Source organism: Lissotriton vulgaris, chromosome 5, assembly GCF_964263255.1.
Source record: "Lissotriton vulgaris chromosome 5, aLisVul1.2, whole genome shotgun sequence".
Taxonomy (NCBI): Eukaryota; Metazoa; Chordata; class Amphibia; order Caudata; family Salamandridae; genus Lissotriton; species Lissotriton vulgaris.
The window spans coordinates 624573968-624601054 of record NC_141693.1 but is presented as its reverse complement, the minus strand read 5'-3'; the positions used below and the strand labels follow the sequence as shown (position 1 = coordinate 624601054).

The following is a 27087-nucleotide window of genomic DNA, read 5'->3' as shown; positions in this document are numbered from 1 at the left end:
GCGTCGTTGTACCTCCGCTCCCCAGCGTTGGCTGGATTCAGGTAGGGAGTCAGTATGAACTCACGGACCGCATACGCACTGTCACCTGTGGGGTGCTAGGAATATGGTTAAACACTGTCCTGCACATGCTATCCTTAACTAGTGGGTCCTCTGTACAAATACATTTACCTAGTAGGTATCCCTCACCAAACTCCCCACTTGTGAGTCAACGGTGTATCCCACTGTGGCGGAAGATGAAAGCGTTGTGCGTGCTGCCTGGGTATTTTGCAACAATGTCGGTGATGATGTGTTTGGCATCACACACCACCTGTATGTTCAGGGAATGTAGGATTTGTGATTCCTGAACACATGCTCATTCTGGGAGGGGGGGATATGGCGACATGTGTCCCATCTATGCATCCAATGACGTGGGGAAATTGTGCTATTTGATAGAACTCCTGATTGGTCTGGTCTAGTGCCTGTGGGTTGCTTGGGAAGTGGTGATGCAGCCTCTGTACCATGGCATCAAGGAACACATGGAAAAAGCGCGACAATGTCACAAACTCTGCAACACCCCTACTGCTGAAGCTATCACCCACTGGAAACTATCTGATGCCAAGAGGTGCAGTGAGCACAGGATCTGGATGTGGATGGGGATGGTGTGTGTCCTGCGTGTGGGGTGTTCAAGGATAGGCTTGAGTTCCTCAATTAAATCTAGAATGCTCTCTTCATCCAGCTTGTAGTTTGTATGGATGTCCTCCTCAGTCCGCTGGAACATGGTAATACGCGCACAGAAGATCCTTTCCTGGCGTCTCCTCCTCTGTGCAGCAGCTCTGAGTCGCAGCCTCCTGGCTATCACATATAGCCCAGCCATTGGGGAAAAATATGTTGCACTGTGGGACTGCTCACACTTGGTGGTAATTGCGATTCTCAAAATTGCGAATTTTGTGAAATCGCTAATTGCGATTATTTCATACATTGCATTGCGATTTCTTAAAATGCGATTTTACAATTTGCGATTTTCGCAAATTGAAAATCACCGATTAGGAATTCACTTGTATGTTCGCAGAATTATTACTTTGCAACTTTAGGAATCGTTAATTTTGCGATTCCTTATGTTAGCGTTGCGAGATTGTCTCATACATCGCGCTTTGCAAAATTTTACTCGCAAACGCTGTTTTTTGCGAATCTCAGCGTTTGCGAGTAAAATTTTGTTTCATACATATGGCCCAAAATTGTTTGCTATAGAGTTGTTAGGCTTAGAGTGAAAACCTAAGGAAAGAAATTAAGGTTTAATACAAGCTACACACCAAGGACTCTGAGCAGACATGGAAAACGAGGATTACATGGAAAAACATACCTGGGCGTAGTTTGTGGAGTTTTGCTACACGGAACTCCGCAAAGTTACAAAAAAACTCTGGGAAGTTCCGCGAGTGGCGGTGTGCAGTGCGAACTGCAGTTTGTGCTGTTTTCCTGCTGCTTAGGTAGAAATTCTATTCGAGTGGCAGCTCGCGCTCGCGAGCGGGGGAAACCTCCGCTGCACATCCCTAAGCAGAGTTTTCTGCACTCCACGAGCTCCGCGGAGTGCAGAGTGCAGAAACTCCGCAAACTCCACTAACGGAGCGAAATTCACCACCCAGGCTTAGATAAATCCACAAAGATACCATGCAAGGGTAATTACTGCAGAAACATAGATATACTGATAAAAAGACAGGAAACATAGTTGATAGATTGTAATAATAGATATGTTGTTAGAGATTTCATGCTTCAGAACACCAATCTGATTGTGAATAATGTATACTATGTGGAAATGCTACATATAATCAAAATGCAAATAAAACTGATTTTTTTTTTAAAACTGTCACAAGTGTTGACATGGTCCAGCTCAGTCACAGTTAAGACTAACATGATCTTGCAGATAAGGCCTTTGGCACATTTGACTAAGTATAGGAGCACAGGGACATCCTCGCAGCCAGTGTATCAGTCCACTCGTTCCACTAGGGCTTGCTTCTTGCAATTCATGACCGCTACAGATCTGAAAGGTGGTCTGTTTGCTGGCCCATTCTTGGATTTTCACACATCCTGCTTGCTTACTGGGCCAATATGCAGGCTCAATGCAGTCTAAGTACTGTCCAGCGCCATGTCCACTAATAACCATTTGAGGTACTCATGGCTCAGGAGGAGCTAGGCTTCTTGGCACATTTTCTTCTCCCAAGCCTACATATAGCATCACACATGCCCCTGTGACTGGTCCTTACCTGCCATAGCTATAATAAACCCTCGGTCCACCTGATGATCTGCCCTAGTCATATTTAACTCCAGAAGTATCTACCTTTCATGCGATGATCTCCAACTTTTACCAGGAGCCACCCCTCAACACATGTTGAAGCTCTCATCTCATCTCAACTCAAGTGACCCCTGGGAAGCACCAGGCCAGGGCCCAAGCCCTTGATCATGGGTACTACATCCTCTTGTAGTCATGTAACATTCCCTGACAACACATTTGCAAATCTTCTCTCCTGGGATCCCACTGAGCTGTCTGGGTACAATGCCTCAAAAACTGCTGTTGAAATACATATTGTGGACATTGAAATTAAAATTACACTTGTTGAAAAAATGTATCTAACAGATTGAAATAAATATGAAACATGATGGAATGTATATGACATGCAATGAAGTTAATATTACAAAAACTGAAATGGATATGCCATACACAGAAATCAGTATGGCAGATGAGGAAATACATTTGAAATACAGTGAGGCAAATGTGAAGCACCAAGAAATGAATATGACACACATTGAAAATAGTATAACAAACTAAAATGAATGAAATCTAGGATGAATGTATTTAATAAGATATGTTTAAAAGAGTATGACATGTTAACATTAATGAAATCTATAATGAATTCAATGTGATACTCATTGAAATCAATATGACAGACTTTGAAATGGATATGCCATACCTTGAAGAGTATATGACACATGCTGAAAAGACTGTAAAATGCTTTCAAAAATACGCAACATATTTTGAAAATAGTTAGACAGGAACATGCTGTGTTGAAAACAAAAAACATTTGATGTGTAAAGTTAAAAAAGAAGCACACTAAAAATAAGGGGGCCCATGCTATTAAGATTTGGTTTAGACATAAAACTCAGTGGTGCCTGGCCAAACAAGGCAGAGCTGGTTAATAACATAAAAGTGTGCTGTTTAAATATGTACATGGTGGAAAAGAAAACATGTTCACTGGCAGAGAAAATGAAGCAATGCAATAATTATGTGAGCCCCGTGTGGCCAGCAATACATATCCATTTCAATAGCACAGCATACACTTGAATCTAGTGTGTTTGAGCATTTATCTTGTTTCTTATTTTATATACCTGAGTTTATCCACATATTTTATTTTATGTCAGTCTTTTAGTCTTTGGTACAAATAATGATACAGATATATACAACAAACAATACAAATAAAAAAAAATCGACACAAATACCAACAATAAAAAGAAAGTATTTAGTTATTGAAGCAGTTAAAAAAAACAATCCAGGGCTTCTTTTCAGTTAGTTTCTACACTGTCCAGAAATTAACTCACTACATTCACCCCCTACTCTCACATGGGGATGAGGAATATTCTTATAATCACTTCTATACCTGGGCCAAGCAAATTACTTTTGTTAAGATCCTGTATAAGGTTCTCCAATACCATCACATGATAAAAATGTATTGTACGTAGAGAACGTTTTCCATGTTCTTCCCCAAGATAAATGCCAACGTGGTTCAACCTCTATGTTTGCAGGGGTATGCATATACATGTTTTTATTAGGTCATCACCAGGGCGCTACATTACTCATTCAGTCTGGACAAAGAAATAAGTAGAAAAAGAATCCTATTTTTAATTTTTCTATATCTGTACCAGGCATGCTATTTCCTATCTAAAATAGTGTAGTGCCTATCTTGTTAATGCTCATTACATCCCATTGGGTTTAGTAGTCCAGAGCTACCTGTGTGAAAATACTTATTGTGTTTTACATGCACATTTCTGATCAGGTGACTTTGAATGAGTGTGAATTAAAAGAATGCATGCACATGCCATTCTTCGGTGTGTCTCCTATATATGAAGTCTGATTCCATGACTTTAAAAAATAAAAAGAAAGTAGAATCCAATTTTTAATACTATATACGTGAAAATTTTGGTAAATGCTCACCCGAGCTGAATAGTGATGAACATTTAGCATGTAAGTGGCCTTACTTTTTCCAGAATGCAGCACAAATAGAAAGAGGGCAAAATGAGGAGAAAAACATATTTCTCCTCCTTATGCCACACCTTGGGAGGTGTACGGATTTGGTTTTTCCATAGGTCTACATGACTTAGTAAATCTGGGGCAGCTACAAATGCCATGGGTGTTACGTGGTAACGCCTCCTGGGCGCAGAGTAAGGTGACGCATCGATTTTTACTGCATCACCTTACTCCTGATTTATGAGGACACTCAAAGCCATGCAGGGATGCCTTGCATGGCTTCATAAATCATAATGAGCGCCCTGCATAATGCATGCCCCCCTTTACGTGGTGCAAAAGTGACACAGGGCTCTCATAAGTAAGCCCCTGTATATAAAGAGTTACCCCCACTTTGCCTGTGAAAGCATTCTGAAGGAGTAGGCACCACCATGCAAGAGTGTCTTAACATTAAATAACCTCGCCATTATGCATTGCAGGAGTGTTACCAGGAATCCCTAAGGTGGGGCCACCTTCATGGTGGTACGACTTGTGCACATGCACCTGACGCTCACTTCAGGGAACTTTACAAATAACATACTGATGTAAAAGCGCTGCTACAGTTTTTCCTATGCGCCCAGCAGTTTTTGGGTAACAATAAATATGTCAAGATCGCTCTGTGATTAATGTTCCTACTGGAGAGAGATCTGAGTTTTGTCTAGAGGCAGTTTTGATTCATCATAAAGTCGTGGCACAGGGTTAATATGCCTGCTGCAAAGAACAAGTACCATGCAGATCACAGAACTGAACTTTATATGGATAGCTAAGTGGGTTACTGCTTTAGTTACAGAAACCCTTTTGTTACTTGGGTTCATAAGCTAAAATCCTATTATAGCACAATGACATACGAACTGTGATCAAAGACCTGCATCAAGACCGCATGATATAGGTTACAACATTCTGTTTTTTCCCTAGTCTTTAATTATCCTAATGTTGCTAAAAAGCTTTAATTTGTGTAGAAATATATTTTTATAAATATAATTTTAAATCCTGAGTTTGTGCGTCTCCAGACGAAAAACTGTTAACACACACTGTCTACTAGTATGGATGAAGTGATTCCTACACCTTGTAAACCTTTGTCTTATGAAACATTTCCTATACACTGATTTACCCATGTATGATCCCAGGGGCCTCATTTATGAGAAATGACGCATCGCTGCGTGAAAGCAGCGATGCGTCACTTCTCAGTGCGCACTCCTTGTGACATTTCTGATGCGTCATATTTAATGTATGATGTATCATGTTGCAAGGAGTTACAGATACGTCAGTATTTCTGACGTATCTGTAAGCGCAAAAGTGACGCATTGCTGGAGTGTGTCACAAAAGTGACGCAACTCCAGCAATGCGTCCTTTCACATGGGACAAGCCTCATGTGAAAGGGCCTGCGTCAGTCTTACGCCTGCTGTGAGGCAGGCGCAAGATTTTGACGCAACGGCGTCCTAAAAGTGACACAGTGAAATCTCATAGATTTCACTGCGTCACTTCTACGACCCTTCCTTGCGTCAATACGCCCCCCTTGCATACATTATACCTGGCGCAGGTATAATGTTGCACAGGGGTTTACAAAGTGACGCATCTACCTAGATGCGTCACTTTGTAAATATGGCGCAACAAGGCGCATTTTTTACGCCACTGGTGCGTCACAAAAAGTGACACACCGGCGGCGTGAAAGTGACGCACAGCCTCATAAATGAGGCCCCAGGTCCCTACACTGGTATGTGTAGTGCTGTAAAATAAATGAGATGCATGTGAGAGAGGGGCTGTGGAGAGAGGTGGGGCACTGTTGGAGAATGGCAGTGAGGGAATCCATAGAGAAGGAGGTCTTTAGGGAAGCAACAAGCTCCAGCAGCCCAAGCTCTGCCCTAAGGTGACAGTATGCAACTCTAAAATCTGAGTCCAAAGCTTTAGAAAAATCAGGCAGACTGCAAGACTTCTCCATGTTAAACACACAAACAGAGGGATAGCCACACCGTCCTTCCCCTCTCCCACATTCCCCCAATGCTAAAGGCTGTTAGGATGTCTCCCACCTTCTAGACATTGGAGCAGGGAAATGTTGGCTCTACCCTTTCATGTATATCCAGGCGATATATATTTAGGCATACTTTTACACATGGCCTCATGTACTCGTGTGATGTAACATTATTAATGGGATTCAGTGAACTAATAGGACAAAAAGTGCATTTAATGTGTAATCTCAACATATTTGTGCATGTGCATAATTCATGTTTTCCCTTATAGTAACAACGAAATCCAGTTTTTATGTATATCTACATTTATGTGGTTTGAATAATATTGCTAATTCTTATGTATTTGCATATTCAGTCAGATAATACTTTTCATTTATTTTATAACTCAAAATGTATTACTTTGAATAATATTTTGCATTTATATTTTACTGTACATGTACTTATAATCATGTATTTAAAATGTATATTGAGATGTTTACCATGGTCAGTTGATCAAAGACCTTAAGCGTTTTTTTAGATGCAATATTTTGCTATCCTCTGCAGGTGCAGTCATGTGACATAATGAATTGAGAAGGCTCATTGTATGAATAAGATAGGGAAGTTTAGGAGGAGTATTTTTAGCAAGGTTCAGAATCTGTAAAAAGCAAGGGGGAGGACTACTGTCTGTGCGGAATCGGAAGATGGGAGGAATGCAAGAATGTCCTGAATGTGTGGACCATAGTAAAGGAGTCACAAGTGTAGTTGCAAAGATTTACTGTTTGAAGGTGAAAAATAATGAGACATTTGACATTGGATTTTATGGAACAAATCTTTTTATTGATTTAATCGAACTGTGCTGTCACACATGAACACGGCCATTCGCCTACAACCACAGGGGCCGGCGGCTAAAAAACAAAAAACTGCCATATAGATATGTATCATAGTATTGCTTGCACGCCAATAATTGGTAGGCAGGTGATTCTAAAGGCCAAATATAACAGGCAGGAAGAACTGAACATTAGACAATATAAGCTACCGCAAGCTGTCCCGCCATAGTTTGCCAACAGTGAATAAGAAAAAGGGAATAAAAAAAGGAAAAGAAGGGAAGGGGAGGGGGAGAACCGTACCAAGTGCACATAAGAAATTTGGAGAGCCCTTCAGAGCTCATTGGTAGCCACCCAAACCCCACTACACACTCAAGTACGGGCCGCTGGAGGAGGGGGAATGAGTCGCAGCACCTGTAGGAGTTTGGGGCACGTGACCTTGCGTAAATCCTTCGTGAGCATATTTATAAAAGGGTCCCAAAGTTCAGCGAATTTCTGGTAATCTTTGTCCTGACTCAACGTAAGCCATTCCATGGCTAAGATCATCCAGAGCCTGTGCAACCAGGCCGAAATATCCGGCACCGCCCTGGTTCTCCAGTGGACAAGAATCGCTTGGCGCTCCGCCAGCAGGGCTAGTGCTATCTGTCTGCCTCTAAGTGATCGTAGCGGGAAGGTGATTCAATTGGACAATCCTAGCAAAGTATAGGCCAGGAAGCGGGGGATTTCAGTATCGACCGCAGCATCAATGTTATTAAGCACCTGGTCCCAATACTGTTCCAACCGCGGACAAAGCCACAAGAGGTGCGAGAGGGAGCCCGTCAGGCCACAACCTCGCCAGCATTCTTCGTGTGGTTCTTGTCCTAATGATGTATCCTCTCTGGCGTGAGGTACCAGTAGGATGCTACCTTGAATGCAGATTCAGTACCTGCAATATTATAAGCTGTGTGGTGATCCCTATAGTAAATATTGTCCGACTCTTTCTCTGAAAGCCCCGTCCCAGTTCTGCTTCCCATCTAGTCTGACCGCGTGAGTGCCTTCCTGTCCTGCGTGGAGCCAGCAAGGCATAGAGTTCTGAGATAAGATGTTTATTGTCAGACTTGTGTGCTATCCATTGCCGAACGGGGTGAGAGTACGTGAGATGTGGGAAAGGAGGGCCAGGGAAGTAGCCCAATGGTGGAGCTGGAGGTAAAATAACTCATCTGTTAGGGGAAGGGACAGGTCCCAATGGACCCGATCAAATGGGATGATGCCCCCAGTATCAAACAAGTGGCCTAAGCGTTTGAAGCCAGCCTCTCTGCACCGCTGGGCAGTGGCACACCTACAACCCAGAGGAAAATCGGGGTTGTCTATCGGCAGGGTCATGGGCGAGGGGAAGGTGGTCAGACCCCTCACCAGTGCTACCTCATCCAATACCTTCATTGTCGCTGCCGTGACTGGGGAAGAGTAAAGGCCCCAGGAACAGGCACGGCGGGAGAGCAACAGCTCACGCCAGATGTTCACTCCAGCCACAGCTTGGTCCATGAGGGTCCAATGCTTCTCTGAAAGGGGTCGATTCCACTCCAACGCATAGCGTAAATGTGTAGCTTGGAGGTATCTGGAGACCACTGGTAGCTTTACCCCCCTTTCAGTTTTGGGACGTGATAATTGTACTATGGATAAGCGCGCCTTCTAATGACGTCAAACAAATTGGTTTAAAGCGAGCTGAATACTGCACAAAGATTTAGGCGGCGGTGTCAACGGGAGGGTCTGAAAGAGGTGGAGTATGCACAGTAAAATTGTCATTTTGACCGCCGCAAAGCGCCCAAACCAAGACAAATTATGCTTAGCCCACCCTGCCAGTTCCCTCTTCAGCTGTGACACCAAGTGTGAGTAATTAAGCTCTAACATATGTGGAATGGAGGGAGTCAAAAGAATGCCTAAGTAAGGCACAGGATCATTAGACCAATGTAAGGGCAGGGACTGTTTAAGGGTGTCCGCCTGGGCTTGTGGTAGAGATAAGCATGGGCGAATTTTGCGAATCTCGCGTTCGCGAATTTTGCGGATTTGCGATCTCGCAATCCGCAAAATCCGCGAATTCTTGCGAATTTGCGGATTTTTTTTTTTTTTGTGTTCGCAAGGATTTCTGCCAGTTTGCGAGGGTTTCGTACCAGTTCGCAATTGCGAACTTACATTTCGTCGTGCAACGGTCGCGAATTATGTTGTTTCTACGTCTGGTTCATCATCACAGGTTCCCAGCACCCTCTGTTTCACCACTGCAACCCTCTGTTACATCAATGCCACCCTCTGGTTCATCATTACTGTAGATTATGGGGGGGAAAAGCAAGCACACCAGCCCTGCTTCAACTGAGATGAATTAATTTGGGGTTAGTTTATTAATGTGTCACTGTTTTAAAATTCCAGTCTGGCACCTGCTTCCTTATCTGTAATTTTGCTTTCTGTTGCAGTGCATTTTTTTTCCCCAGGACCTTCTTTGTGGCCTACTTGTAGCTATTGTATGAGCCTGCTGTGAGGGTCAGAGCAGGGTCATACAATTGTTGCAACTAGCAACTGAATTCTGGAGGGGCCCCAGTCAGGAAGCACTACCGGGAATTGTTACTAATGATGAGTTTGAACTCTTGCCCCTGCCGAGTGCTTTCACTTTTGAAAAACTCGTTTTTCTGCAATTTCGCGGGGTTCGCGGGGTGCGAACACGCTCAAGATCGGATTCGGAAGCCGCAAATTCGTGCGAATATGCTATTTGTTTTTTTTGCGGCATGTTAGTTGGCAAGGTTTTGTGCGTTTTTGCGAGCCGCTCGTAGCGCAAGACGCGAAGTTACCCTCGCGGTCGTTCAAGGGCGCAGCCATCTTGTTTGCCTGACGTATTTCCGTTTCCGGGCGCGAAGTGTAATCTCGCAAAGTCCGCGGCTTGCCAGTACAGTCTCGCGCGTGTTCGCAAGGAAAATCTCGCGCGAACTTACCCGCGCGGTCGTGAACGGGCGCGGCCATCTTGTTTCTCATTCATTGCTATGGTTCTGGGCATGGTCTTTGTATCCTCTGTCAATCTCTGCCATCCTTTGCTTGTTTGAAGTTTTTTTTTATCTATTTTACTTATTATCTATCCCTCTATTTTTCTAGCCCTATATTTTTGTGTTTACTGCTACTTTTGGTTAATTTTAAACTACTTTTGTAAACTCTTTTCTTTTCTTCTCTTCCCTATTCTATTTTCTTTATTCCTTTCCGCCCAGACCATGGTGAAGGGAGCCGGGAAGCATCCCGAGAAGGGGAAGGGTCCCGCACCCCGTGTCCGGCTCCCGTGCGGGCGTTTGAGGGGGGAGCTAGTGATGCCACGGGAGATCTTTACCCCGGAGGAGGTGGCCCAACTCATTTTTTATGTTCAGCGCCGCCTCCCCAGGACCATCATGGGAGGCGGCAAGATCAGTGCCGGGTACGGGGCCCGGGAGCGCCGGAAGCGGTGGGAGAAGGTGTGCCAGGCCATTTACCACCACTCTCGGGTCTGGCGCACCTACAACCAGGCCACCCACCGCTGGACGGATGTCCTGACCCGTGAGCGAGATCTGCTCGACCTCCTTGGGCTTGAGATCCCCGGGCTTGGTGAGTAGTAGTAGCTATGTCTTTACTACTATGTTTTCTCCTGCTGTGTTATTATATTGCAAATTTTTGTTTTTTACCAAGAGCAATAATGCTGCTCATTACATTGTAGGTACATTTTATTTCAAAATCTTCTGTGCATTTCAGGTACACTGCTCTCCTTCTCAGTAGTGTTGCTACTATGCTTATTTGTTTTAGATTTTGTGTTCATTTCATTGGCCTGTGAAATTATGTATGAGTGTAGTTGAAAGAACTGCGCAATGCTACACACTAAGGTTCAGATTTTTAATTACCGGCGCATCCCTGCAAAGTTGCAGGGATGCGCCAGTAATTGTGCGTCACGCCACCATCACCCATGGTGCGCCGTATTTACAATGCGGCGCGCCATGGGCCCAAAACGTCACCAAAGCGTTACGCATCTGTGCCGTAAAGGTGGCGCATTGCTGGAGTTGCGTCGCAACGATGGTGCAGCTCCATCAATTCTCTGGGGTGCCCTATCTCCCCAATGCTGCGTCAAGCCGTACGTCTGCTTCAAGCAGGCGCAGGGTTTGAGTCACGCATCATTGTCCTCAAAGTGACTGATTGAAATCTTGTAGATTTCCCTCAGCCACTTTTAGGATGCGTTCCTGCGCAGGAACGCCCTCCCTTGCGCCGGAACACCCCTATTGGCGCAGGGCTTTACAACGTGATGCATCTCCCAGATGCGTCACGTTGTTAATATACGCCGCACCATTGCGCCTCTTTTGTGCTGTCGCTGCGTCACAAAAGTCACGCAACAATGGAGCAAAAGAGCCGCAAGGGCCTTATAAATCAGCCCCTACAGACTCAAGTCCAGTCCTTCCTTTGTACACATGGCGATAAGAAGAAATAGTGGTGGTGGATTAATAGTTTGAGTATTTTAATGACTGGTGAATGTAGTAGGAAACTTTAGTGTTGTCGCTGATCTTCAATCACGATGGACTTTGGCTGTCACTTTGCGTGCTGCGGACTGCTGCCTGCCAATCCTAGGCAAACCTTTTTAGTACTTTGTTTAGTGAGTTACATAGGGTAGTTTCCAATTCGACGGTCCGCAAATCAAGCAATACTAAAGTAATGACGTAGTCGACCACATGAGATTGGTCAATAATATATCCCGTGGAGTCGTTCCCTATTTGCTATTTCGCAAAAATATTTTGTTACTTTGTTAGTTCTTTTTTAAATGTTTGATTTGGTTGAGAAATATCATCCATGTTTTCTGTTTTTCTTTCTTTCATGTTGTACATCAGCTTCCCCCAGGGGCAAGAGGAGGACACAGGAGGAGGAGGAGGAGGGTGCTGTTGTCGATGCAGGCCAGGACCGGGCAGTCGAGGGCTCCTTTGCTGGCCCCAGTAAGTTTTAATTTTAATATAGAGTACTTATTTTTTCCTAGCGTTCCTCATTCGATTTTTTCTAAATCGTCTTTGATCTTCTTGTAGACAGGATCTAAATTCTTATCCTGCCTCGACTATGACTCCGTGTGGTATTACTAGATTATTCTTATTAGTCTGTCTGTGTAGCTAACTAAGATTGCACATTTGGCATTTCCATTGGACTCCCATTCTAGTCAGCAATAGCTCTATGCACTGAGTGTAGTCCTCTGGGATTGTCCATAATGTCTTTTCAAGTATTCTAAATGTTTATGCTTTGACCATTGCCAACAATAAAAAGGTGAATGACCACCACCAAGAAATAATAAGATACTACTTTACTTTTGGTTTGGATAGGAGGACAATCCATTCTACTACTGTTGCAGGGACAAATCTGCACAAACAGAACTATGGACACTAAATAATGCATCGCTTAGCTTATCAATTATAATAGGTGCTGTAACTGTTAGACTTTCCACATACCTCAGTGATAACAGACTTTGTAGTTAAACCCCCAATCTCCTTACTGACTAGATAGTGTGGCAGAGTCATTTAGCTCCCAAAGTCACCGATGGCAGAGGCACGGACTCATGCTTGCAAAAATTCGAAAACCTTTAGCTCATCCACTCTAGTCTGGAGGACCAAAAACCACAGAGTCTATTTAAGTTTAAAAGCTTTATTAAAAGTAAACACATTTATTAAATTCAAGTTTGTCATAAAAGTGAACGTGTAACTGAAAATGGAAAAGTGCTTAGTGCTGACGATTAATTGGACAAATTTCTTGTGGTCGAGCCGAGCTCTCACCTGGTTTGAACTTGATCCTGCTCGTGTTCTTAGAAGTCAAGGTTCTGTCTGTTAGGAGAAAAAGTGGTGCGTGTTAAAAAGTAAAAAGCAAACATTCATCAGTTGTGCCAAAAAGTGCAGCAAGACAACAGCCTTCCCTGGAAAAAGGGACATTTTTACTCTAGAGTACACAGTCAAAAATTATTAAATTGTACACTTTTTTTCACATTTCTTTCTTCCTCCTAGACCAAATATTATATAGTAGTGAGTGGTGTATTCTAACATTATTAAATGTACTTTGTAGGTGGAACATCTGGAGACGGGGCCAGCGCGGAGGTGGTGGCATTGGACGAGGAGGACAACTCTGGGGAGGAGGCGGTGCAAGTGCCGGAAAAGGACATGCCTGTGAGGGTTCAAACGGTGGTGGCGGGCAGAGGTAAGCTATACATTCCTTAGTCATTGAGATTGAAGACTGCAGAGTGTGCTTTCTGCACGGGTGTATTATAAAAAAAGCAGGTAGTAGCCTCCTCTAAATGTACTTCGACTTAGCTGTGAAGTTTTTGGCGAGAAGAATCCCAATCAGATCTGAGGTGAACTTGATGGATGGGATGAACGAAAAGCGAAAGAAGGGTGTAAGTAAGTGTGGAAGCACGAGAAATGTAATGATGACTGGCAAAGAAGAATGATATGTGTTTGCTTGGTCCCCGAGGTGGCTGGGAAGGTAAGAAAATGGTATGGTGCATGGCTGGGTGAATGATGAAGCAAGGATGGGTGGAAGGAGAACAGCCTGGGTGGGTGAGACAGAAACTGTATGTGTGCAATATACTTTGAATGGATGGATGCCTGGATCATTCATGGTACTATCTGACTCTTAGATAGCATATGTGAATCTAGAGAGAGTAGACGGTCACTGGATGAACTAAGTGTTACTTTGAAGAGCATGTAACACCGCACCCGCACGTCCGTTCCAGTGTAGGAAAGGCAAGGAAAAGAAGTTGTAACGTTGTCCAAAGACTACCATGAATAGTAGCAGTAGTTTGTATTGCAACTGCAAGCACAGCATATATCCAGTTATTACGGTGGACACTCCCTACCTCCCTTAATAACTTTAGTTTAGTAGTAGTACGTCATTCATGTGTGGGGGTATCACTGTTCACTCAATAATAAGCAAAGCACCTAAAGTCATCCCATATGTCATCAAATACATCCCATGTGAAGTGATAGATAATCAGATAATTTAGCTTCTTCATTTTCCTTTTCTAATACTCATTTGCACAGTAGGGTGAAAGCTAAATTAATTAAGCAGTAGCCCTTTTAACAGAGTATTCTCAGTGCCACCCGTAATAGAAAAGTAAGAGCTTCACCACCTGCATGTACTGGACCGGTACAGTAACGCAAGTCTGTCTCACTCACCATGGTGTGCGTCTGTTTTTCTCGGGTGCAAGTTCACTGCGCTGGCATTATGCCGGCTTGCATAAGATAACGTACCAATTTTCCTAAACAAGAGAGAAGAAGAAGAATAAGAGTGGTGTACTGTCATAGTCGACTGTAATAGAAGTCCATAGTGCTCGTAGAATTTGTTCCTTAAACTCCCACTAATGTTAGAGCAAGGATGAAGAAGTCGGAGGTTACATAGATACTGTCCTCAATAGTTATGCACTGTGCTTTCAATTTGCTACTTGTACTGTGAAAACTTTCTGCTCAATCATTTTGTGTTAATCTTAAGGAGCATTGGTTACAGACTATGTCTTTCTTTTTTCATGTAGTTGCTCCTTCCAAATCCAAGACACCATCAAGGAGGAAGGAGCTGGCTCGAATGGCCCGGCAACGGAGGCTGGATGCCACTGTTGCTGAATATCGGCGGCTGGTGGCCCTGGAGGAGGAGGAGACGCAGTCTGGAACAACAACAACGTCCACTGGGACAGCTGCATCCTCCTCCGTGCGGGCTGCCAGCCAGCGCAGTGCTCCAGCGGTACGGAGCCGGGCTACCAAAGCCAAACACCACCGCCCAGCAGCAAAGAAAGCAGCTGCCCCTCACAGGATTTGCAAGGCACACCGGCGCCGCTTATCCCTCAGAGTGTCCTACCTGGAGCAGGAGGTCCATAATTATAAAAACGTGGTGGAGGGCCTCCGCTTCGAACTTGCCACCCTCCGCAAGGAGCATGATGCCCTGGCTGCTAATTCCAACAGCACCCTGCCATAGTGTCCCTTGCCCCTTTTTTAGAGACTTTGGGGGGTGGGAATTGGGAGTTGTGATTTTTGGGGACTTTTGAAGGACAATCGTTGGGGTTAGGGAGGGTCTTGCGGGAGATTCTTTTGTTAGGGCTATAAAAATATACTTTTTGAAACTTTATCTGACCATACCTGTTTTTTACTGCTTTTGAGTCTGGTGGGTGGGGGTTTAACATAACAGTAAGTTTGTTTTCCTGAATAGTCCTAGGACTTTAGTAGTACTACCGTCAATCAAATCTCTCGTCTCTCCTAATACTCCATTATACTACCTCCAACCAAACGCCTATCTTACCTGTAATTTCTGTTTGCAAGTAGGGCTAGGCCCAGGGCTGGCTCCACGAGAAACAGCAAATAAGGTTGGCAATCCTGGGCGGATAAAATTTCCTCATAGCGGTGGTACTAGTGGTGTGACACAGTGGCAGTTGCTTGCCTATGAAAAAAAAGAAAATGAAATCTGGTTTGTCCTCCTGAGCAATACAAAGGTACAATACAGAATATAGCAGGTGACAGAAGTACACTAGAACAGTGCCACGTTGTAGCCTAACAAATGTTAAAGTATAACTAATTCGGTTGAAGTTCTTTGACATTAGCCATGGGTCTTTGTCAAGCAGAGTAAGAATATATCCTCGGATTTCTTCACCAGCCTGTTGCTATCACCTTATCCTCCCCAGCAAGTGTGTGGATTTATTGCTGTAATTTAGTCACACATCAATCAAAACCACACAGCCCGGGGGAAGAGGGTTAGGGTTTGAAAAATGGATGGGTACGGGGGTTTTTGGGAAAGGTTTTGGGAGACAAGAAAAAGTAGCACAGCATGGACGAACAATTGTGAACATAAACAAATCTTTGGGTACAAACCTATCCATCAATCTTTGAAAGTGCATACACTACTGCATGCATGTCAGTGAAAAGTAAGTAGTACATTCGACAACTGTGGAAGAAAGAATGCGACAGTACAGGGCCTGTGTGGAATTATTGATAACGATATTCAACATAAGGTCTCTGTAGCCAGATACCCGAGAGCCTTGCTGGTCACTATAAATCCATTCACAAAAACACTCAATGGGGTTGGTCTGGAAGGTGTCAGGTTTACTCCCCGTGATCCAGTCGATGCAAATATGGTTCCACCTCCAAATGTCACCAACACCCAGAAGTGTAAACACAGGGTGTTCGAGGCATTAGGCGGGGGAGAAAAATAACAAACTAAAATAAAAAATGTGGGATGGGTAAAGGTAGGGTCAGCAGGGAAAGGATACCTGTAACAGAAGACAAGACAGGCATCAGTGAAGTGCTGTCCTAACATACAAGGGTACTCTCATATAGTCTCACTAAATAGTCTGCAAGTCTCCCGCCTACTCATGGGAAATGTAGTTTCATAGTACGGTAGGCGCTTAGGGGCTGCGTAACCTGACAGAAGGTATAGTAGATAGAAAAGGAGAAATTGCTTTTTTTCTAGGTGTCCCCTCACTCACCAGGGTTGCCCCTTGGTGACATGCTTCATCATTGGGGCCATCCCAGTCCTCTACGGGCTGGGGCGTGCTGCGACTTGCGAATTACGTAGGAGCACTTACAAATGACTATGTGTGGTGCAGATGTGATAGTGGAGTGGACTAAGTGATGTGTTAAGGGATCAATGTAGAAGCCGAGAGAGAGCCAAGAAATGCAGTCACAGTCAGAGAAAAAGGCAAGGGATACTGTATCTATGTGGTTGTAGTGGTCCTGTTGGAAGTGGTAAGTAAGTTGCCCGCAGAAAAAAAATCCTCCTATTAGCGGCACTCCTCCATTGCAGCCGACGCTTCGTCCATCGATGTTGGTCACCAGAAGACACCCTGTCCACTGCCTGCCTGATGCTGAATTGTGGCTCGCTACTGTGAAGCCTGACTCCATCCTTTTTTCCCCATTGCAGAGACTGAAACCCGGCCTGTAATTATTCAACGAAAAACAGGAAGTGATATAATATTACAACACCACTGATAAATAAATATAAGGTATGTAGGCTGTGGAGTGCAAAAAGTCACAATTTGTTTTTCCTAGTAGACAGTACAATGTTTTTGAAAGTGCGTACTCTGAGTCACCTTTTGAAGGATAAATAAGTATGGGCAAATTAATGTAGCGGATCTTGCCCCTCAAGCTAGGTGTACTGTAAACTGTGTTTTAGAACAAAATTAGATCTTCCTAGCAGTGCTCCCACCCAGACCCTTACTAAAGCCAGTCGCAAAAATGTAGAAGACCCCCAATCAAATCTCAAAAAACGAGGCCTAGCAGAAAACTGGTGACAAAACTTACTTTGAAAGTAAAAGTAGGCCGAAGTACCCTAATTACCCATTACCCACCGTGGATTGCATTCAAACCACTTGCAAGCAACCAAGCAAAAGTAGCCATAGCCAGCATCGCTCCAAGACTCGAAATCCCCCCCACTCAAACACATGCAATAGAAATACTGCTAACCCTAACGAACCCTAAGTTAAGAATAGTGGCAAAGGCTTTCTTTAACTATGCCAAATCCCCCCTTTCCCACCATGGATTTTCGTCAAATGACTTGCAACCAAAATTACACATTCTCACGAGTGCTCTAAGACCCCAGAACTCAGTTTGAAAAATCTAGAACACCCCGAAACACATGCAATCCTGCTGCTAGGGCTAACCCTAACGAACCCTAAGTTACAAAAAGTGCCAAAACTAAAGGCTTTTCCGCGCGGATTTTGTCCCAACCACTTCTACCCGGTATTAGACCTTCCCAGGAATGCCCCAAGACCCGTCAACCCACCCGCCAAGAAGCGTAACACCCCCAAACAGGCCAAAAGCAAAATCTCATACTTGCAATATTTCTGGGCCTTCGGTCCAAACGCGCTGCGTAGCTAGGCCATAAGTCGGGGTTGGCACGACGGATTTCCTGAAAAGCAAATGCAATCAAGATTAGAGTGTCCCAGCAGTGCTCCCAGACCACGAAACTCACCCGCAAACACCAGGAAGCCCCCCAAACAGGCCCCCGAAAACGCTACATAGAGCAAAATGTCAGAAATAGCCACAAAAAAAATCGGCCTGGATTTTGTCCCAACCACTTCTACCCGGTATTAGACCTTCCCAGGAATGCCCCAAGACCCGGCAACCCACCCGCCAAGAAGAGTAACACCCCCAAACAGGCCAAAAGCAAAATCTCATACTTGCAATATTTCTGGGCCTTCGGTCCAAACGCGCTGCGTAGCTAGGCCATAAGTCGGGGTTGGCACGACGGATTTCCTGAAAACCAAATGCAATCAAGATTAGAGTGTCCCAGCAGTGCTCCCAGACCACGAAACTCACCCGCAAACACCAGGAAGCCCCCCAAACAGGCCCCCGAAAACGCTACATAGAGCAAAATGTCAGAAATAGCCAAAAAAAAAATCGGCCTGGATTTTGTCCCAACCACTTCTACCCGGTATTAGACCTTCCCAGGAATGCCCCAAGACCCGGCAACCCACCCGCCAAGAAGCATAACACCCCCAAACAGGTCAAAAGCAAAATCTCATACTTGCAATATTTCTGGGCCTTCGGTCCAAACGTGCTGCGTAGCTAGGCCATAAGTCAGGGTTGGCACGACGGATTTCCTGAAAAGCAAATGCAATCAAGATTAGAGTGTCCCAGCAATGCTCTCAGACCACGAAACTCACCCACAAACAGACGGAACCCCCCCTAAGAGCACCTCAAAGGCAAGCAAGTCATCAAAAACACAAAAAAATTTCCGCCTCGGATTTGGTCCAAACCACTTTTAGTGCTTCCCAGCAATGGCCCCAGACCCGTCAACTCACCTGCAAAGAGGTAGAACAACACCCTCACAAGTGCTGAGTCTTTCTTCATTGGGCGTAAACCAGCCCTCTGCTTTGATGGAAATAGGAGTCTGGAGGATAGAGGAGCATGTTCTTCTGAACTTGTGAACCTGAGGAATGCAGACTGCGGCACCTTCAAATAAATTAGCAAACAAGTGAAGACAGTTCTGCTGATGGGCTTGTTTTTGTGATTATCTGATTAAAGTTTGAATTATATTAACTGTGCACAACAAAGAAAGACAGACACACAGGAATAAAAGTGAATAAGGATGAAAAAGAAAGTTATTGATTCGTTGTCTCATTTTCAGGGCTCGAAGTCGGTATCACGGTCCAGGAATAAGAATAAGGCTTCGTCATCATACTCTGCGAATTCAGCCAGGGTGAGGTCAGTGCCACCTGACAGAGTAGAAATTCCCTCATCTATGTTGCTGGCCACCTCCTCTTCATCCGGCACGCTCTCTCGTACTCTTATATCTGGTGGTATGAGGTGCTGATTCATCTTGATCATTGTTAACCTCTCCACATTTTTGGGCGAGAGGCGGCTCCGTTTGGGAGTTACAATCCCACCAGCCGCACTGAAAACCCGTTCAGAAGACACACTTGCGAGTGGGCAAGACAAGTAGTTTAAAGCCAGGTTGGTGAGCTGTGGCCACAATTCTTTTTTCCCATGCCAATACGCCAATGGGTCAGAATTAACATAGACCTCTGTGGAGTCATTCAGATAGTCCTTCACCATCGACTCAAGGTCCTCCTCCAAGGTTCCTCCACTTTGCGTAGCTCTTGCTGTGCCTCTGACCTTTTGAGAACCAAACCCACGCAGAGCTAGCCAATCCTCTTCAGCCTCCAATGTTTCTGTTGTCTTTCGTGCAGATGATCCGGTTGCCGGTGTCTTTAACGGCTGAGAGGTCACTTGTGCCACAGCCACAGGTGCAGAAGTGGATTGTTTTGACTGGGGATGGCCTGCTGATGTACTGCCATTTCCTTCAATTTCCAGCCGTTCTGTTTCAAACTTCTTGGCTGACAAGGCTAGCCAACGTTTGTACTTTGTAACATCTTCATCACCAAAAGGAAAGAATGCTCTGCCTGCCAGCGCCTTTTTGTAGCGTGGATCCAGAATAGTAGCACAAATGTAATGCTGTTCTGAGTGGATCTTTTTAAGACGTTCATCACCTTGTAGGAGCTCTAATAATTGCTCAGCCAGAAGCAAAGAGTCTTTCTTTTTGTCATCTTTTCCAAACACAGAACACACCTCCTTCAGTTGGTCCTCCAGCATGTACAACAATGGGATAGCTTTTCCCAAATTAGAGTCCTCCTTGCTGACTGCACGCGTGAAGACCTCAAAAGGACGAAGCATGCGTGTTAGGCTTTCAACTATGTTCCATTGCGGCCCACCCATCCTCAGCTCCTCTATACCCTCTTTCAAGAAATATTGATCGAGTTGCGTATACTGCTCATACAGACGCTCAAGCATGTAGAAGGTTGAGTTCCAACGTGTTACCACCTCCTGGATGAGTGCTTTCACTGGCATTTGACATTGATATAGCATGCTCCTCAGCTGCTTCCGGGCCTTAAAAGAATGCCTGAAATGCTTGCAAATTTTTCGGCAGTTCTCCAATACACTGTACGCTGCACTGCGTTTATTACCCAAGAATTTTTGGACAACCAGGTTTATACAGTGCGCCAAACACGGCACTCTGAAATAGTAACCGTCCCTCATGGCCTTAACTATATTGGAGCCATTGTCCGTGGAAACATAACCTACCTTGCGTTTTAGTGGGGACAGACAGTTAAGGACCTTTGTGTTAAAGACATCCAAAATGTTTTCTGCTGTGTGACGTTTCTCCAAACCAAACATGGCTAGTGTTGCATGTTTCCGAGCACCTTTAAAAACAATGTTAGTGTCAACACCTGAGTTTAGCTTTGCTTTAGCCCCTGAAAAAGAGACCCAGTGTGCAGTGATGCACATGTAATCAGCGCCTGCGCCACTGGTCCACATGTCTGTTGTCAGATGTATAGTGTGAACAGCACTCTTCTGCAAAGCTGCCCCAATCACCTTCAGAACATCTTCATGTAGTGCTGGAACCGCAACTCGGGCAAAATAGAACCGGCTAGGAACCTTCCATTTAGGGCAGAGCGCTGTCACTAATTCTAGAAAACCAACCCCTTCTACAAAAGAAAAAGGGAGAAGGTCCAGAGCTAGCATTTTAGCCAGCTTAGTGTTATACAGACGGGTCATTGGGTGGTTGCGTTCATATTGCGCTTCTGTAAACAACATCTTTTTAATGTTGCCCTGGACCAATGATTTACGGGATGATGATGATCTCTTCGACCCAGTTACGCTCGCTGATGAACTTTTCCGCATTGATGTCTCACTCTCTCCCACACTCTTAGTGTGGCTCCCATGGGGTGTGCTGCTGACATGGGAACTGGGTGTAAGAGAAGTGTTTGAATCGTCTTCTTCTACCTCCTCGTCATCAGCAGATGACAAATCAACGTTTTCATTACGTGCAATTCCGGCTTTCTTGACCGCCTCTAGGTGCCGAAACCATTGGACAGCGTGCCTTCTCTCAAGATGACCTCTCTGGCCTCCGGTACCATAGTTAGAACCAAGCTTACCACGACTAAATCGAAGCTTACAAAGGCTACAAATGGCTACGTTTTCCTTTTTTGGGCAAACACTAAAGAAGTCCCAAACTGGAGACTTGAAATGTCTTCGGGGGCCGGAGGAGGCGGCGATACTGGTGGTGGTGGTCCTTCTGCTAATGACAGATGAAGTGGAGGATGTGGATTGCCGAACTTCAGTACGTTTTGCACTTTCACCACCACGAATTGAGGTCGAGGACGAGGTGGGTACCTTCTTGCGAAGAAATATGGAAGCGGTAGGTTTTGGTGTACTACTTAACTCCAAATCTAATGATTCCATTTCCATTGCCTCCTCGCCGACATCATCATCACGCTCAGCAGCTTCTCGGGATAGGGTCAAAATGTCTTTTTGCTGCATGCCCGGTGGGGCTGCAGTGACCTTTGTGATGACTGGCTCGTCGTCATCGTGAGAGGCTTCATCACCAGCAGTATCTGTCACTTCTTGTTGAGCCTCATCACACTCCATAGGTTTGAGTTTTTGGACGACTTTCCTTTTACGCTTAGGTACCGGTGTCAGATCATGGTGTGCCTCACTGTCAGACCGCAGTTGTGGTTCCGAAGACAGATCACTTGCATCAGAACGAGGTGGGCTTGAAGAAGATGTAGACACCCCCCTTGATCTTTTCCTTGCTAGGGATGTGGAAGACAATGAATGATCATCAGGAGGAGTGGCTTCCAATGATACCTCAGCTTCATTGTCGATTTCCAAATGTGCCCCTACTTCGGGAGGAACAACTATTGTGGGCACTTGTGAACCTCCATGCACCTTTGCTTGCGCATCTCCTTTTGCTGCCTCTCCTTCCACATGTACTTGGGCGTGTACTTGCACATGGTGTTGTTGTTGCGGCTGTGGTTGTTCAACACTTGTCAGATGAGTTACAACAACCTGTGTTGATTCAGGGACATTGCTGCTACTTTCTTGCGATGAGCCAACATCACTGGTCGATGGTGATTGGAGAAGTACACTGACTGCCTCTGAAGCACTCAAGGGCTTTGACTTAAGTTGGCGTGGTGGTGGAGGCACTGAACCCAATGGAGCAGGGGTGCTGCTCTCAGCTTGGTCCCCAGCAGATCCTGCTGCTGCAGGCGTACTTTTTTTTTTGCTCCCAAAAAAAGTGGCGGGTGGCACACCAGCCTCCTTGGTAACTTGCTTCTTCTGCTCCTTACTAGCAACTTTCTTGCTAGAGGAGCTACGGAGAACTTTCTTTGGGGGCGGGGCCATCTTCTTCAGAGCAGGTCAGACAGCAGGCCGCAGTTGCACGAATTGTAGAGTTGTCTGAGGCCAGACGTGACGTCGCGTGACGTTATGCTGCACACACACACCGCTGCAGGACTTCTTCCTGGCACTGGTGGTTCTCTTGAGTCTTGTGCACCTAAAAAAAATGGAAGACAGAGGAACATCAGTTCAGTTATAGAGCACAAAAAAATCGAAAAACACTGCAAAATCAGCACAATCCCATTCCATCCATGCCCTCCATAATGTTTAAATTCAAGACAACCCACAGAAAGACTAGGCCCATGCAAGACTCACTACCCCTGGGCATAAATAAAGGTTGAAAAGTAGGCAAAATGGTTGGAGGCCTAACAACAAAGCCTGCATTTAAAATGGCCACTTGCCTGCCAGCACATGGCCAGTGCCTGTAGCTGCACTCAAAATGTCCACCAGCCACATGGCATGTCCCTCCCCATGAACACCCCCAAAAATCGAAAAACCCTGCAAAATCAGCACAATCCCATTCAATCCATGGCCTCCATGATGTTTAAATTCAAGACAACCCACAGAAAGACTAGGCCCATGCAAGACTCACTACCCCTGGGCATAAATAAAGGTTGAAAAGTAGGCAAAATGGTTGGAGGCCTAACAACAAAGCCTGCATTCAAAATGGCCACTTGCCTGCCAGCACATGGCCAGTGCCTGTAGCTGCACTCAAAATGGCCACCAGCCACATGGCATGTCCCTCCCCATGAACACCCCCAAAAATCGAAAAACACTGCAAAATCAGCACAATCCCATTCCATCCATGGCCTCCATGATGTTTAAATTCAAGACAGCCCACAGAAAGACTAGGCCCATGCTAGACTCAAATACCCCTGGTGAAAAGGCCACAAGTACAGGCCCAAAAATCGAAAAACACTGCAAAATCAGCACAATCCCATTCCATCCATGGCCTCCATGATGTTTAAATTCAAGACAGCCCACAGAAAGACTAGGCCCATGCTAGACTCAAATACCCCTGGTGAAAAGGCCACAAGTACAGGCCCAAAAATCGAAAAACACTGCAAAATCAGCACAATCCCATTCAATCCATGGCCTCCATGATGTTTAAATTCAAGACAACCCACAGAAAGACTAGGCCCATGCAAGACTCACTACCCCTGGGCATAAATAAAGGTTGAAAAGTAGGCAAAATGGTTGGAGGCCTAACAACAAAGCCTGCATTCAAAATGGCCACTTGCCTGCCAGCACATGGCCAGTGCCTGTAGCTGCACTCAAAATGGCCACCAGCCACATGGCATGTCCCTCCCCATGAACACCCCCAAAAATCGAAAAACACTGCAAAATCAGCACAATCCCATTCCATCCATGGCCTCCATGATGTTTAAATTCAAGACAGCCCACAGAAAGACTAGGCCCATGCTAGACTCAAATACCCCTGGTGAAAAGGCCACAAGTACAGGCCCAAAAATCGAAAAACACTGCAAAATCAGCACAATCCCATTCAATCCATGGCCTCCATGATGTTTAAATTCAAGACAACCCACAGAAAGACTAGGCCCATGCAAGACTCACTACCCCTGGGCATAAATAAAGGTTGAAAAGTAGGCAAAATGGTTGGAGGCCTAACAACAAAGCCTGCATTCAAAATGGCCACTTGCCTGCCAGCACATGGCCAGTGCCTGTAGCTGCACTCAAAATGGCCACCAGCCACATGGCATGTCCCTCCCCATGAACACCCCCAAAAATCGAAAAACACTGCAAAATCAGCACAATCCCATTCCATCCATGGCCTCCATGATGTTTAAATTCAAGACAGCCCACAGAAAGACTAGGCCCATGCTAGACTCAAATACCCCTGGTGAAAAGGCCACAAGTACAGGCCCAAAAATCGAAAAACACTGCAAAATCAGCACAATCCCATTCAATCCATGGCCTCCATGATGTTTAAATTCAAGACAACCCACAGAAAGACTAGGCCCATGCAAGACTCACTACCCCTGGGCATAAATAAAGGTTGAAAAGTAGGCAAAATGGTTGGAGGCCTAACAACAAAGCCTGCATTCAAAATGGCCACTTGCCTGCCAGCACATGGCCAGTGCCTGTAGCTGCACTCAAAATGGCCACCAGCCACATGGCATGTCCCTCCCCATGAACATACCCAAAAATCGAAAAACACTGCAAAATCAGCACAATCCCATTCAATCCATGGCCTCCATGATGTTTAAATTCAAGACAACCCACAGAAATACTAGGCCCATGCAAGACTCACTACCCCTGGGCATAAATAAAGGTTGAAAAGTAGGCAAAATGGTTGGAGGCCTAACAACAAAGCCTGCATTCAAAATGGCCACTTGCCTGCCAGCACATGGCCAGTGCCTGTAGCTGCACTCAAAATGGCCACCAGCCACATGGCATGTCCCTCCCCATGAACACCCCCAAAAATCGAAAAACACTGCAAAATCAGCACAATCCCATTCCATCCATGGCCTCCATGATGTTTAAATTCAAGACAGCCCACAGAAAGACTAGGCCCATGCTAGACTCAAATACCCCTGGTGAAAAGGCCACAAGTACAGGCCCAAAAATCGAAAAACACTGCAAAATCAGCACAATCCCATTCCATCCATGGCCTCCATGATGTTTAAATTCAAGACAGCCCACAGAAAGACTAGGCCCATGCACCACTCACTACCCCTGGTCAAGGCCCCAACAACAGGTCAAAAATCGAAAAACACAAAATTTTACAACAAAAAAAAAATCGAAAAACACAGAAAAATCAGCACAATCCCAATTCATCTATGGCCTCCATGATGTTTAAGTTCAAGACAACCCACAGAAAGAATCAGTCCACCCACCACTGAGTACCCCTGGGCAAAAGGCCCCAAAACAGCCCAAAAATCGAAAATCCCAAAATTTTAGTTGCAGCAACTGTAATGCCCCAAACAAACTTACTTGTAAAATTTCTAATCCAACAGTGATCCAAAGAAAGTCAAAAAGGCCTCAAATCCAAAGATCCAGCAGCATCCACAAAAAGTAATCCTTCCAGGTCCACATCCAAATGAAAAGTGACCAGGAGATGGACAAAGCACTGGGAGGAGCCTGCTGAACAGGAACAGGAAGTTGAAGACTATGGGGCACTTCCTTCCTCCCACCCCCCTGCCCCCCTCCCCAAAATGGACTCCTCGCTAAAAAAGTGCAGGCAAATGTCAAACTAAGGAGTTATTCACATAAAAATCATCATTTCTAGAAGGTTTATGCTGCTTGCTGGTGGATTTCTTGTGCAGAATTGCAAATTTATATTTTCGCTCGCCGCATCTCAAATCTCGCAATTGCGAAGTACCGCGAGACGTGATCTCGCCGTACTCGCGTTGACAAACTATCGCTGGCAAGCCGCGATGACGTAATCGCGCTCGCCAATTCCCGCGGGATCACACAGCAAGATCCAAAATGGCGCAGCACTCGCAAACTATCGAAAAAAACAACTCGGCAAACGATGATAAACGCCGCGCGCCGCAAAAATTGTATCACCAACGCCGCGCGCCGCCAAAAAAATCCGCTGCGTGCGAATTTGCGGATTTTGCGGGAAATCCGCAAATCTCGCGGATTGCGGATTTCCCGAAAATCCGCAAAATCCACGAGCGGAACGGATTTTCCGCCCACGCTTAGGTAGAGAGAGGTTAAGGACCTGGGATTTGCCAAGATTAACCTTAAAGCCTGAGATCCGCCCAAAAGAATCGAGTTCATCTACAAGTGCAGGCAGTGAGGTGGAGGGCTGCGCGAGGGAGAGGCTGACATCGTCTGCATAAATGCTTATTGTATGGTTGTCGCATCCAAGTTGGATGCCATGAATGGCAGGATGGTCACAAATTTTTTGCGCAAGAGGTTCCATATAAAGTGCAAATTAAAGAGGCGAGCGTGGATACCCTTGCCTCGTGCCCCGAGCTATCGCAGAGGAAGAGGAGGACATTCAGTTAACTCGGACAACAGCCCGGGGTGCGCTGTAAATACACTGTACCCATTGGATAAAACGGGGGCCAAATACAAAGCTATGCAGGACGTCGAAGAGATTTGTCCAGCATACTCTGTCGAACGCCTTTTCGGCATCCACTGCAAAGAGTATCGCAGCCTTTTGGGATCGGTGGACAATATCGATTAAGTGTAGAAGGTGTTTGGTGTTATCACTACTGTGGCACATTGGAATGAATCCCGCCTGGTCCGGATCGATAAGACCCGCCATCAGGGGATTCAGCCGGGCTTCCAGAATCCCCGTAAAAAGCTTCACATCAACATTGAGCAGCGAGATCGGGCGATAGGAGCTAAACTGCAGAGGATCTTTATTGGGCTTGAGGATCACGGAGATCGCCGCCTCTGACATGGAATCCGTCACATCCCCATACTCTAAGAAGGAGTTG

At 45.3% G+C, this 27087-nt stretch overlaps 1 protein-coding gene across 1 annotated transcript; it reads left to right on the top strand.

Moving 5' to 3' along the window:
• Nucleotides 1–2677: 2677 nt before the first annotated feature.
• Nucleotides 2678–26831, top strand: LOC147711346 (uncharacterized). The gene is made up of 5 exons (XM_086919463.1): nt 2678–2735; nt 11873–11974; nt 13080–13211; nt 14542–14873; nt 26511–26831. The coding sequence occupies exons 1-5, from the start codon at nt 2678–2680 to the stop codon at nt 26829–26831; spliced, it is 945 nt and encodes a 314-aa protein (XP_086775589.1).
• Nucleotides 26832–27087: the final 256 nt, after the last annotated feature.

Coding starts and splice junctions, on each gene's coding strand:
- LOC147711346 (XM_086919463.1), top strand. CDS start 2,678: ATGGATATGCCATACACAGAAATCAGTATGGCAGATGAGGAAATACAT. Junction 2,736..11,872: donor GGAAATACATTTGAAATACA/GTGAGGCAAATG, acceptor GTTGTACATCAG/CTTCCCCCAGGGGCAAGAGG. Junction 11,975..13,079: donor GGGCTCCTTTGCTGGCCCCA/GTAAGTTTTAAT, acceptor TGTACTTTGTAG/GTGGAACATCTGGAGACGGG.